Here is a 13,520-nt window from a genome sequence, read left to right as displayed (position 1 = left end):
AGGCCCTTGAGTGGGTAGAAAAATACAGAAAACAGAACATTACAGAGTATGGGCCCAGAATAAGGCCCATAACAAAGAGAAACATAACATAACATGAAATGACAGTCTATGGGCCATTCGGCCCATCTCCTCTACAAGAACCTAAAGAAAAAGAAAAATATATTACACTTGACAGATGCATAATATGTAGCGAGGTCTGTGAGTCTGCATGCAACTATCTGGCAAATAATAAGTAATTTCCAGTTAACATGCATAATTTACCAAACATCCATGTGATACAATATAAACTTGATCCACAGCACTGCCTTGTTCAAGGATAACTTCTCCTGGGAGAAAAAACTCTTCATTTAACTTCATAACCTGCACAGGTTTTCAGCCCAAGATCACTACAACACTAGGTGATACATATAAATAAAAATTTTCCAAATGAAGATTGAACATACTATTTGATTTAGGAACTCGTCTGTGCATCCTTTGAAAAGAGGAACCTGTTGAATTATCTCGATGTATAAAGTCTGAGAAATCTGTGACAATACTAAGAACAATTAGTCACAACTGAAAGTAGAAGAATCCTACATGAACATTTTCTATTCATAGAATGACCAAATCTAGAGATGTGAACGGATCAAACTATGGTTCAAATGATAGATCTGTTTATGATTGCATCCAATCCAAACCCACTATCCAGTTATACAAAAAGGTCATTATGCAATATTGGTCACAGCTATCTGAGCACTTGGGAGGGGTAGAATGGATCTAGACCTAACTGTTAGCAATTTTTTTGTTGCACAAAACAGCTACTCTCTTACCCAAACTTACATTTTTACACTTGTCAGCCCAAGATTTTGCTATTGCATCAAGCAATGGCCCCTTCCTATCCAATTATACAAAGAAAAAAATAAAGAAATAAAAGAGAGAAATGTTTCATTCAGGTTCAACTCTCAAAGCCATCATTTTTCTTAATTTTATTAAAGGTACATAAAATTCAAATTCATTTATTTTGGTATGGAATTGAATCAAGATATACACAACATATAATTGGATCTACATATATCTAATCCAAATATAACTTGCTTACAGCCCTAACAAAATCTAGACATGGCTCTAAGAAGATGGGGTACCATTTTCTACATGGCCAAGCAAAAACCTAACTAGAGGATTACAAATTGAAGATCATATAGTAATGCTTCTTTATACAAAGCACAATGATTTGTAGAGTTTCTGATGAAAACCAGATATCAGGATATGGGCCGAAGTATACAACTGAAGACCCAAAGAGCAGAAGAAAACCAAAAGGAGGTAATTTTTGGTATGGGCTCATCATCATAGTATTTTTTTTTTTAAGTTAATTGCATGCTGTGGCATGCTGAATGGTAGCTGGCAGTTGGGATAGGAGTAGAGGAAGTGGTTTCTTCTTAATGCAATTTGAAATCTCCAATTCAGATCTCAATTGAAGTTTATTAACTTTTCTGATTTACTTTGTAGTAATTTGGAGGTTTAATTGGGTAATTCAGAATTTTTCTATTTATTCACTGGGAGTATAGTTGTAGTTGTTACATTCTACAAGAAGGTATAAAAATTAAAAGAACAAGCATTAGCCCATATACTATTTTTCCTAAATTCAACGTCTCTCTGTCTCTTCTTTTCTGCTCTTCTATTCTTATTTTTCTATTACAAATCTTCCGAGTTAGTATCAAAGAAACTAATTTCCCTTTTCATGCACTAATCAGACAAGCATTGAGCTAGTCCCTACTAATCAGTGTTTTAAAAGCGCAAGGCGCAAAAAAGGCACAAGGGCCAATTTGCACCAAAGGCGAGAGGCGCAAGGCGAGGCACGTGCCATTTTAAAGCAAGGTGCAAAAATACAAAAAAAATTGCTAAAAAAGAAATATAAACTTAATTTTTAAAATTAATGGTTTTAAAAAACCTATTATCTAAAATTAAAATACATAAACATAACATGTAAATCATATTCAAATGAAATTTTCAAAATAAAATCAAACATATAGAACATTTTCAAGCCCACGATCTCTTTTTTCCTCAATTGCATTACTTCAAGTAGCTAATGTGCTGTAAAACATATTACATTCCTAATTCTACGAGTCACCTTTGTGCCACACCCCTCAAGGCAAAAGCCCAAACCGGAGCCCCGAGAACCCCCCTCAAGGCAAAAAAGCATACAATTTTCAAAAGGTGCATGCCAGGGCCAAGGCGCAAGGCGCATCAGGCATGTGCCTTTTGAAAGTGCTGCACCTAGGACCTGGCCGAGGACCTACCCTAAAATGTGCCTCGCCTGGCGCCTAGGCACGCCTCAGGCATGCCTTTTAAAGCACTGCTACTGATGTCAAATCAGCAGGGCTGTAGCAGGCCTATAATTGATGAAGAAAATACCCCTAAATCTATTATATAGTTTTTCATTGAGTTTTTTCTTCTTTTTCTTTTTTCCTTTTTGGATGAATAACAGAAAGTACTTGATTATATTGTCATTTTTTTTATGAACCATGACGTATTTTATTAAGATAAATAAATAAAATAAGCTGACAAGTGGATACAAAACAGAGTTCTCCCAGAAGATGCGAGTTGCTGCCTTAAAACCAAAGTAAAATTACAATTGAGCCCAGAATAAGAGATCCCTCTTCACCCCTTGCTTAGCTAGTAGATCAGCCAGCCCATTTGCCGACCTCCTCTCCCTCTGAACTCTCACTGAGATTAGAATTTAGAAGTGAACCACTTGAATCTCCTCATCTCTCCCCTAAAAGACCAAGCTACTGTCTCTGGTTCTGTCAGCCACCCAGTTACCACTTTAGAGTCACCTTCAATGATCAACCTCCTAAAGTTCAACTCTAACAGTTTGTGCTCCCTGTATAGCAGCTTGCACCTCTGCACTAACCACATCCCCCACTCCAATAGGGCCAGAGAATAAGGCAACAATCTATCCCTTTTCATTCCTAAATACACCCCCAATACCAGAAGGTCCAGGATTGCCAAGGCTGCTGCAGTCAAAGTTGAGCTTTATGAAACCTTCTTCTAGGGGCTTCCAGTCTACAACAGGTTTGTCCTTAACCAAAGAAGAGTTTGCAACAGATTCCCAGTTTCTCCATATGTCTTCAAAGGAGAAAAGTGAGAACAAATCCAAAGTTTTGTCCTAGTTAATAGCCCTTATTAGCACACATTCCCAAACAGTAGCTACATCCCTTTCTTTATCATTAAAAGTCCTGTTATTTCTTTCCTCCCAAACTGTCCATACTAAAGCAGCCCTAACACATCTCCATAAAATTCTACCTCTTCTCTTAAGCAGTTAGGCCACCTGAAAGTTGTAGGGTTGAAAAGCCCCCTGATTTGAAGAGGCATCATCCACCTACGCCCAAAAAGACCAAAAATTTTTTTCCAAAGATTTACAACAAGAGGACAAGAAATTAGAAGATGGTAACAACTCTCTCCATTTCCTTTGCAAAGGAGTTGGGCCTTTTCTTTGCAAGGTGTCCGAAGTGTTTAATTTCCCAAGAGAAGCTTCCCAACAAAGGGATCCAACCTTAAGGGGAATGGTCTTAGACTAGACTTCCTTCCAAAAGAAATGTTGAGGGTTAGGGACTGAGCACAACTGAGAGAAAAAAGAGACACAAGAAAAAAAAACCCAAAGAATTGGGAGTCCAGATTCTAGCATCATTGTTATCAGGCCTGTATTAATTAAATAAATAAAAAAAAAAGGCTTCTGGTATGAGCCTAGAAGGAGAAGAGTTGAAGAAGAAGAAGAAGAAGAGAAGTGCTGCCCAGAATGTTTAATTCATAATAAAAGGTAAAATTACACTATTACCCCTGTACACAAATACTTGAGAATAGAGACAAAAAGCACTGATTTTAAGAAGGGAAAAGATGAAAATAACCCTGAAACAAAGCTGTATTTTAACACTCCCCCTCAAGTTGGAGCATATATATCATAAACTCCAACTTGTTACAAATGTATTTCATCCGAGCACCACTCAAGCCTTTGGTAAACAAATCAGCTAGTTGATCTTCAGACTTCACGTATGGGGTAATGATTTCTCCACTGACCACCTTTTCTCTAACAAAGTGGCAATCCACCTCTATGTGTTTGGTCCTCTCATGATACACCGGATTGGAATAGATATGAATGGCAGCCCGGTTGTCAGAAAATAGCTTCATGGGTGTTGTGATTGGTATTCCCATCTCTTGTAACAATTGTCTCAACCACACCAACTCACATGTAGTGTGGGCCATGGCTCTGTACTTGGCCTCAGCACTACTCCTAGCCACCACATTCTGCTTCTTGCTTTTCCAAGTAATCAAATTCCCTACCAAAAAAGTGCAGTAACCAGTTGTTGATTTCCTGTCAGTAACCGACCCTGCCCAATCAGCATCTATGTATCCTTCCAAGGAAAGTTCCCCCTCTTTCTTATACAACAACCCTTAACCTGGAGCCCCCTTCAAATAGCATAGAACTCTAACAATGCCTTCCCAATGGATTGTAATGGTTAAATAAATCAGTTTTCCAACTACTCTCATGTATCCAAAACCTACGGCCAGAAAAAGAACAATGCTAGAATCTACAGATTGAACCAAGATATTGCAGCTCTAAGGCAAAGAGACATGTCCGTGGCAACATATTTTGCAACCCTGGAAGGCCTTTGGGAAGAGCTTGATCATCACTTGATATTGGATTAGGAAAATGCCAGGGACAAGGAGAGACATGATAAGCAAATTGAAGAGAGCAGAGCCTTCAAGTTTCTAGCTGGCCTAGCCCCAGTATATGAGGGTATAAGGTCACAAATTCTAGGGAGAGATGAATTACCGGAGCTTCACCATGTCTATTACCTGGTGAGAAATGAAGAAGTCAGGAGAAGGGAGATACAAATTGGCTCCGAGACACAATCAACTGGACTATCTGGAGAACATTCTGCCCTAGTCTCCACTAAGGGAAATAGATATCCAGACAAGAAGTCCCTCAAGTGTACCCATTGTGGTGGTGAGAAACACACAAACGAGAAATGTTGGGTCTTGTATCCTCATCTGTAGCCAGCTGCTTTGAGAAAGGACAAAAGCCAACATAAGGGTCACACAGCAAGTGAGAATCTTGCCACCAACAACAGTAGTGACAACTCACAGAGTACTCCGACAGTGTCCTCTTCCTCCACAGGGCAGGCTGCCGACTCCTCTGGACCAAGTACTTTGGGCTTCACAGCTAGTGAGGTAGAGGTTCTCAGTCGGGCATTAGCCCGTCTGAAGAACAATTCTTTAGCTTCCACCTCTCTTGCCAAATCAGGTACAGTCTCTGCATTTAGTGCAACTAGTTCCATTAATTCCACATCTTGGGTGATTGATTCCGAAGCCACTGACCATATGACACATATGTCCTCCTTGTTCTCTTCATATCATTTGTTGTCTAGCCAGGATAAGATGAGAGTGGCTGATGGGTCCCTCTCCACCATCTCTAGAAAGGGGGTGGTTGACCTAAGCAAGGATCTTTCTCTTAAATCAGTCCTACATATTCCTACTCTTACCTCAAATCTTTTGTCTGTTTCAAAGCTTACAAAAATTTGAATTGCAGTATAACTTTTTTTTCCTTCTCATTGTGTCTTCCAGGACAGATTGACGAGGAGAACGATTGGGAGTGGTCATGAGTATGAGGGCCTCTACTATTTTGATGCAGACATCGGCTCAGCCCTACAAGCTTCTGTTACTACTAGTCCGGAAAGTGTGGAGTCAATAACTAGGTTGCACCTGTGGCATGTTAGGCTAGGTCATGTGTCTTTCTCTTCTTTAGCAATGTTGTTTCCCAAATTGTTTAAGGGAATTCCAAGTCAAAGTTTAATTTGTGATGTGTGTCAAATGTCAAAACAATGTAGAACAGTGTATCCAATTTCTAGTAATGAAATTTGAGCTCCTTTTGATTTGGTTCATTCTGATGTTTGGGGACCTTCACCCATTGTTTCCATTGATGGCTTCCGTTACTTTATCAGTTTAGAGGATCTTTTGCCTTGTTGATAGAGGATTTGGAGAGTTGAAGTCTAGCCGAAAACTGCCAACAAATGATATTGTATTTTTCTACCCAAAACCCTAGTCGATTAGAGAGCTTTAAAGTTACAGGTCAAGGAGAAGCTTTTGGTGTGCCGCTCAGTGCTTGGGAGGTGTATTTTGAATCCTAAAAGTGTGCAATTAAGACTTGAAGGAGGTTGGGAAGCTCTGATAGGAGCGGCTGCCTCTTCTCTCTCCGTCCCCAACAACCAAGTGCAGTGAAACCCTAGTTGTCAAGTATCTGAGTACTGTTTTGACCTATTTAAGTTTATAAAGTCTGAAAATCTAGTTTTTTTTATTTTCGTTTGACCAATGGAGCAATAAGGAAGTGAATCCAAGCAGATGCCGGTATCCAGGCTTGGCTTGGTAGATTCCCTTTTTAATGGAGAACCACAATTAAGTTGCATGTAACCAATTACCAAGCTTGGGCACAGTCTATATGAATTTATGTCTGTAGCTAAGGTAAATTAGGGTATCTAACAAACAGTAAAGTGAAACCCATAGAGACAGACCCTGCATTTGAGAAATTAATACAAGAGAACTACACAGTAATCAGATGGTTGGTCAACTCTATGCAATCCCATATAAATCAACATTATCTTTGAATGTCTTCATCCAAGGAGATCTGGGACAGTGTTACAGAAACCTATTCACAGAAGTTGAATGTGGCAAGAGCTCATAAGTTGAAGAGTGTAGCAATCTACTACTCTATGCTGAAATCACTATGGTAGGAAATTGATGTTGAGACAGTTGTATGGGAGAGTAATAAGGATGCATAGGAAACTAGTGGAACGGAACAGGGTGTTTGAGTTTCTTACAGGATTCAACCTTAAATTTGACATTATTAGGCAGAATATTCTGGCCAAGGATGAGGTCACTCTTGCCCAGGCATATGCTATGGTAAGCAGTGAAGAGAGTAGGTGGCAGGTTCAATTAAAGAGTCGACCTACAAAGCACTTTGCACATGATAGAATAAAGCTGAAGGGTCCGATTGAGAAGAAAGAGATGATATGTGAATACTGCAAGAAACCGAAGCATACTAAGGACACTTGCTAGAAGCTTCATCCAGATCTTCTCCCGTACAGGTTTAAGAATAATAGCAATAATAGCAAATTTTAAGAAGAATGGTCAGACAGGAAAGCCTAAGAATGTTAATGTTGCCATAGTGCCTAAAGGAGGGAATAAGGAGAGTGAAGAAAAGTCATCCATGGAACAGTTGGCAGCAATGAAAGCAGAGTTTGAAAAGTATGGAAGGTTATTGAATCACTTGGGAAACCACTATCTCAACATCCCACTCTTCAGGGAACACACCACCATCTGCATTTTCTCACCCAGGTATTCGTACTTTTGCAAATCATGCTTCTTTTTCAAGTAATCATAAAATCCCTTGTATTATTGATTTTGGTGCATCAGACCATATGACTAGCTTGTTTAACATTTTTTGTTCATATCATCTCCTCTCTGGTAAAGAGAAAATATCCCTTGTTTATGGGTTTCTTGCTCCCATCTCTAGCAAGGGAGATATCAAGACCTCTAACACCGTTGTTTTATCCTTTATCCTTCATGTCTCCAAATTTAATACCAATCTTTTTATCTGTTAGTAGCATGACTAAATCCATGAACTATAGCATAACTTTTTTTCCTACCCATTGTGCTTTTCAAGACTTTAAATCTCAGAAAACGATTGGGAGTGTCCATGAGGCGAATGGAATATACTTGTTGGACACACCTAATAGGAGTCTTGGACCACCTCATGGAGTAGCTTTAGAGTCTATTTTGTCAGAGTCTATTGAGTCATGCTATGTCATTTCTGGTTTGGTCATTTGCCTTTTTCAGCTTTGAGTCATTTGTTTCTCAATATGTTTAAGGGAGTGTCTTTATCGAGTCTTCATTGTGAGTCTTGTGAACTTGCAAAGCATTGTAGACATTCTTATTCAGTAAGCAATAAAAGATCTATTTCTCATTTTCATATTGTGTACTCTGATGTATGGGGTCCATATCATTTGCCTACTATGGAGGGCTACAAGTACTTTATACTTTTTATTGATGATTATTCTCGTTACACTTGGATTTATCTCATGAGATCTCGGGATGAAATACTAACTATTGTGCAAAAATTTCATGAACTTATCCTTACCCAGTTTAATACCCGAATCAAAATATTCCATTATGATAATGTTAAGGAATATTTTGAGAAGAACCTTTCATCCTACTTTGAGACTTTTGGGGTTATTCATCAGAGTTCCCATTCCTACATTCCACAGCATAATGGAATGGAGAACCTCCATGTGGTTGAGGTTGCTAGATGCCTCATTTTTGCATCTCATGTTCCTATTAAATTTTGGGGAGATGTTGTCCTTATTGCTACCTTTTTTATTAACTGTATTCATTCCCAGGTTCTGGGTTTCAAAACCCCATTTAGTCTTCTATTTCCGGATGAGGATCTCTTTTCTCCTCCTCTCTGAGTTTTTGGGTGCACTTTCTATGTACATGTTCATAACCATCAAAGACACAAATTTGAACCTAAGGCACATAAGTGTATTTTTCTAGGATATGCCTCCACATAGAAGGGAAGGGACATTACTGTTTTGATCCAGTTCGTGGCACCCACTTTGTCTCTCGGGATGTCACACTTGCTGAGTCTACCACCTTTCTTTAGTATTTCTCCCAAGGGGGAGCAATCTGAGGAACCTTTTGCTATGTCTCCAGTTGTTCCCCTTACAGTTCCTTTTGAGTCCTCTGTTGAGTTGTCTTCTCCTTCTTGTGTGTCTACCTCAAGTGTTCCTGCTCCCCCTCCTCCTATAATTCCCCCACACCCTATTCCCCAAAGGTGGTACCAAATACACAAATTCAAGCATGAGCAAGTTGTTTCCACTCTTGCAGCAGAGCCTCTTGGACCTCCCATCTTTACTAAGATAACAGGTCAGCCTTCCTCTGACCCACCTACTTCCTTCCCAGACCTTGATCTTCCTATTGCCCTTCGCAAAGGTAAGCAGAAGTGTATAGCACATTGTATCTCTAAACACTTGTCCTATAGCCTTCTATCCCTACCTATTACTATTTTCTTGCTTTTGTCTCTTCCCATGTGATTCCAAGGTTTGAACCAAAATCCCTATCCAAACTTGAATAGAGGGACGTTATGATGACTGAACTTGATGCTTTGCATAAGAACCATACCTGGGATATTATGGATTTGCCTGAAGGGAAGGAATCAGTAAGTTGTAAATGGGTATTCACCATTAAATATCAATTTGATGGCACTATTGAGAGGTTTAAGGCCCAATTGGTTGCTAAAGGCTACACTCAGATGTATGGTATTGATTACTTTGAAACATTTGCTCCTGTGGCCAAGATGACCTCAATTCGGGTTTTGTTGTCTCTAACTGCTACTTTTGATTGGTCTGTCCACCAGTTTGATGTTAAAAATGACTTTTTGAATGGAGACCTACATGAAGAGGTCTATATGTCTTTGCCTCCGGGGGTGTACAGAAAGGAAATGCAAGGGAAGGTGTGTAAATTGCATAAATCCATATATGGCCTCAAACAACCTCATCGGGCCTAGTTTGAGAGATTCAGGGCTGCTCTTGTCTCCTTTAGTTACACACAAACTCAATCTGACCATACTTTTTTTTTAAGAAGTAACTCTTTGGTGACTTTTTGATTGTTTATGTTGATGACATTGTGGTCATGGGTAATGACACCTAGGAGGTGAGTAAACTCAAAAGATTTCTTAACTTTGAATTTGAGATCAAGGATTTAGGAGCTCTCAGGTATTTCTTGGGAATTGAAGTTGCTAGATAAGGATGGTATCTTCATTTCTCAATGCAAGTATGTTCTTGACCTCCTTGAAGAGACTAGTAAACTTGGTGTTAAACCGACTTCCACCCCTATAAATCCCAATCATAAGCTTTCTGCTATTGATGGTGAACTTTTACCTAATAAGGGAGTGTTTCAGAGACTGCTTGGGAAGTTGTTACATCTCTACATGATTCGGCCAGATATTTCCTATGCAACGAGTGTTATTAGTTAGCTTATGCATTCTCCTAGATATACGTATTTATCTGCTGCAGAAAGAGTTTTGTGTTACTTGAAAGGTGCTCCGGAGAAAGATATTCTATTTGCCAAGCATGAACACACGAAGTTGGAGACATACACTGATGCTAATTGGGCTGGATGTATTGATGATAAGAGATCCACCTCGGGATATTGTGCTTTGGTGGCAGGGAACATTGTCTCATAGAGGAGTAACAAACAATCTGTAGTTACCAAATCCTCTACTGAAGCAGAGTACAGGGCAATGGCACATGGAGTGTTAGAATTACTGTGGCTGCGATCACTTTTAGAAGAGTTGGGAATTGACTATGAAAAGCCAATGATGCTTTAGTCTAACAACCAGGCAACTATCGACATTGCACATAATCCTGTTCAACATGACAGAACTAAGCACATAGAGGTTGATAGACATTTTATATGGGAAAGATTTGCTTCAAGGGAAGTTTGCTTGCCATTTATCTCTTCAAAAGAGCAGTTGGCTGTTTTTTTGACCAAGGGTGTTCCAAGAGGGTAGCTGACACACTATATAAGCAAGCTGGGCATGATTGACATCTATGCTCAGTTGGAGGGGGAGTGTAGAGAAACTGGGCTGAATGGGCCCTAGTAACTATTCTTTTATATATGTAGTGTGTTATTTATTTGTTTGTTAACAGGCCTGCCTTTATGGGCCCGTTACTTCTTTTTACAAGTTTATTTTAAGTTCTTGCTTAGCTGGCCACCCACTTAAGGGTGTACTTGTAATTAACTTAGAAAATGAAGATTAACAAAAGGACTAGTGAGGGGAGAGAGGAGATTATCGGACTCTTCTTCTTCCTCCTCTTCTTTTCTCCATCTTCTTCTTTTGTACAACTGTCTTCTACTTTTTTCTCTATTTTTAATCAAGTTTTATCAGTTTTAGAGGACTGATTTACTTCTTCTTGGATCTCTTTTGAAACCCAAATTCCAACTGAAGCTAAAGTACTAGGAGAAAGAAACTAATCTTTGAATGGGTTCGCTTTTTAAAAGGGAGAGGGAATACAAAGATGGGTAAAGGTCCTTAAGGGTGGAAATACCAAATGTTTGATTATATTTTCTTTTAAAACACATCATTATGAAATGTCCCCATTTTGGATGGTTACCCTCGGCTGACCACCTCACAAGTTACAAATTCTGCCCCCCTTAAACGACTTGTCCCCAATAAATTTGATCCCTTTTTTTGAAGAATAAAATGAAAATTTCATTAAAATAGAAGAGAATACAAAAGGAAGAGGAAGGTGATAAGATATCACCTGAGAGAAGAGAAAACTAGCTTGGACACTTTTAAATTAATTAACAACCAACAAATACTCTGATAAAATATAACAAAAATACTCTAATAAAATCCAACAAAAATACTCTAATAAAAGTAAAGAAACTAACTCCTCTAGAACCAAATCCTAAGCCAACTTCACAAAAGGCCAGCTGCAATGCGAACACGACAAGCCTAGCTGAAGAAGAGACCTTATGCCCGGTAAACACCTCCTCTTAGTCACCACTATCTTCATCCCATCTCCCTCCTCCAATTGCCCCTTTTCTCGATCTTTCTTCTTTCTTCTTCCTTTCAAACTCTTCAAAATCTTTCCTAGCAAATTCCTCACCACCCCAGAAAAACAAACCTAGGCTTTTACCAAGTTGAGAGTTCTTGCCCTTCTTAAACTTATAAGAACTGCCCACTTCTACCCAAGCTGAATCTCAAACCCCTATGGATCATTATCCAATATTGGTCCCATCTATTTGGGGTGGGAGTGGTGAACTAGATCCAACATTTGGCATCTTTTTTTTTTTTTTGCACAAATGACTGCTCTTAGACTCAAACCAATGTTCAGACGCTTGTCATCCCAAGATATTACCATTATACCAAGTAATGGTCCCTCTCCGATCCATATAAGTCCAAAGAATAATCCTAAGATTGTCCAGCTTCATTCTTGAATGATCTACCTCTTCCTGATAGTCCTAGATTACCTGATCTATGGACATCAAAACTTAGATTTATTAGTAGGAGTGTAAACAAATCGAATTTGAATCGAATTAGACAATATCCGAATTCAAATCCGATTAGAAAATCCAATATCTGAATTCGATTCGATATCCGACAGGTATTGAAAATTAATATTCGAATTCGAATCCGATTAAATATTTGAATATTCTATTTGATTCGAATTCAATCAATTAATTATTTTAGGTAATTAATAAATATATAAAATAAATATTTTATTTACATAGTATATAAATATATAAATTATTTTATATAATTTAATTATTTTATATATAAATTGTATAAAACATTTAAATATTTTAAATGTTATATATAAGAATTAAATAATCGGTCAAATTCGTATATTTATCAAATCAAATAAGGTCATATCCAAATTTGAATCCGATTAGCTATTCGATATGAATAGGATATCCAAATTCAATTGATTAGATATTCAAATTATCCGAATTAGATTCGATTATGTCGAATCTTGAATTTGAAATCAGATTTTTGAATACCGTTGACACCCTTATCTATTAGACCCTGTTGAGGAAGGGTCCAATAGGATAACGGTTTTGTGTTGGTCGGGGACAAGCTTGCCACTTGTCTCTAGTTTCTAATAATATCAACCACAATGAAACATGAGAAAAGGTCCATTATTTTCACCCAACTTGCCACTTTAATGGAAACTGATGCTGCTCGAAATTGCCTGCTTCCCTATTGGAGGGCAGCTCAGACAACGAGTTCTGAGGTCAACGAATCGGTTTGCAAGATGGATAGGATCAGAGTGTCTGGTGGTTTAGACGTAGGGAGAGCACTCTAATGCTTAAGTTAGTTGAGCTGAAGTATGCAAGAGAGCAAGAGAGTATTAAGAGCTATAAGAGAGATAACTTGCACTTAATTGCACGTACCTTGTGAAGGAGTGTTGAGGTCCTTTTATAGGCGACAGGGTTCGAGTTCCGTGTCCGGGATATCCATGCATACCGAGCCTTATCAGTCTGCTATCTTTGGGTCCAGTCTCTCTGAATCGTGCGGGAGATGGGATTGTCCACGTCAAGTAGGTAACATGTCGCCGCCTAACTTGAAAACGTAGGTCACATTACCCCGGATAAGGGTGACCCGCCACGTAGGTCGGTAGCTCGGTATTCTAGATAGCTAGCTAATCAAGTCCTTGACTAGCCCAGGTTGGAGTCAAGTCAGTTTCCGAGGCCCTCAGCTAGCTCTCTCGAGGTGGTGTGTGCTACCCTATCAAGGAGCGATTTGTTGTCCTCTCCAGGTCAAGGTCTAAGCCGGGTTTGGAACATCTTGGATCTAGCCAACCTACTCCATGCAGTACCAAGGTGTCACCTGACAGTTCAGGCTTGCCATGTGTCTCTTCGTGGTTGGCCGGCCAAATCATCCTCCATCAAAAACATTTTCAATGGTTTCTTCAACTGCTCTT

General features: G+C 38.9%; 1 protein-coding gene across 6 annotated transcripts in view; it reads right to left on the bottom strand.

Moving 5' to 3' along the window:
* The window catches only part of LOC148853017 (potassium channel KOR2-like), a 124,879-nt gene that overhangs the window by 96,039 nt on the left and 15,320 nt on the right, over positions 1-13,520 (bottom strand). For all 6 annotated transcript variants that reach the window (XR_016099950.1, XM_088947793.1, XM_088947795.1 and 3 more), the window contains exons 6-7: positions 444-524; positions 262-360 (exon numbers count right to left, since the gene is read on the bottom strand). Coding sequence is in view for 5 of the 6 variants with exons in the window: in XM_088947793.1 (XP_088803919.1) it covers positions 262-360; positions 444-524 (180 nt within the window). In the remaining variant the exon portion in view is untranslated. The remainder of the gene's footprint in view (positions 1-261; positions 361-443; positions 525-13,520) is intronic.

The sequence above is a fragment of the Nelumbo lutea genome, chromosome 5 (genome assembly GCF_056320005.1).
Source record: "Nelumbo lutea isolate HS-2025 chromosome 5, American lotus-T2T, whole genome shotgun sequence".
NCBI lineage: Eukaryota > Viridiplantae > Streptophyta > Magnoliopsida > Proteales > Nelumbonaceae > Nelumbo > Nelumbo lutea.
This window is presented reverse-complemented; position numbering and strand designations above follow the sequence as displayed.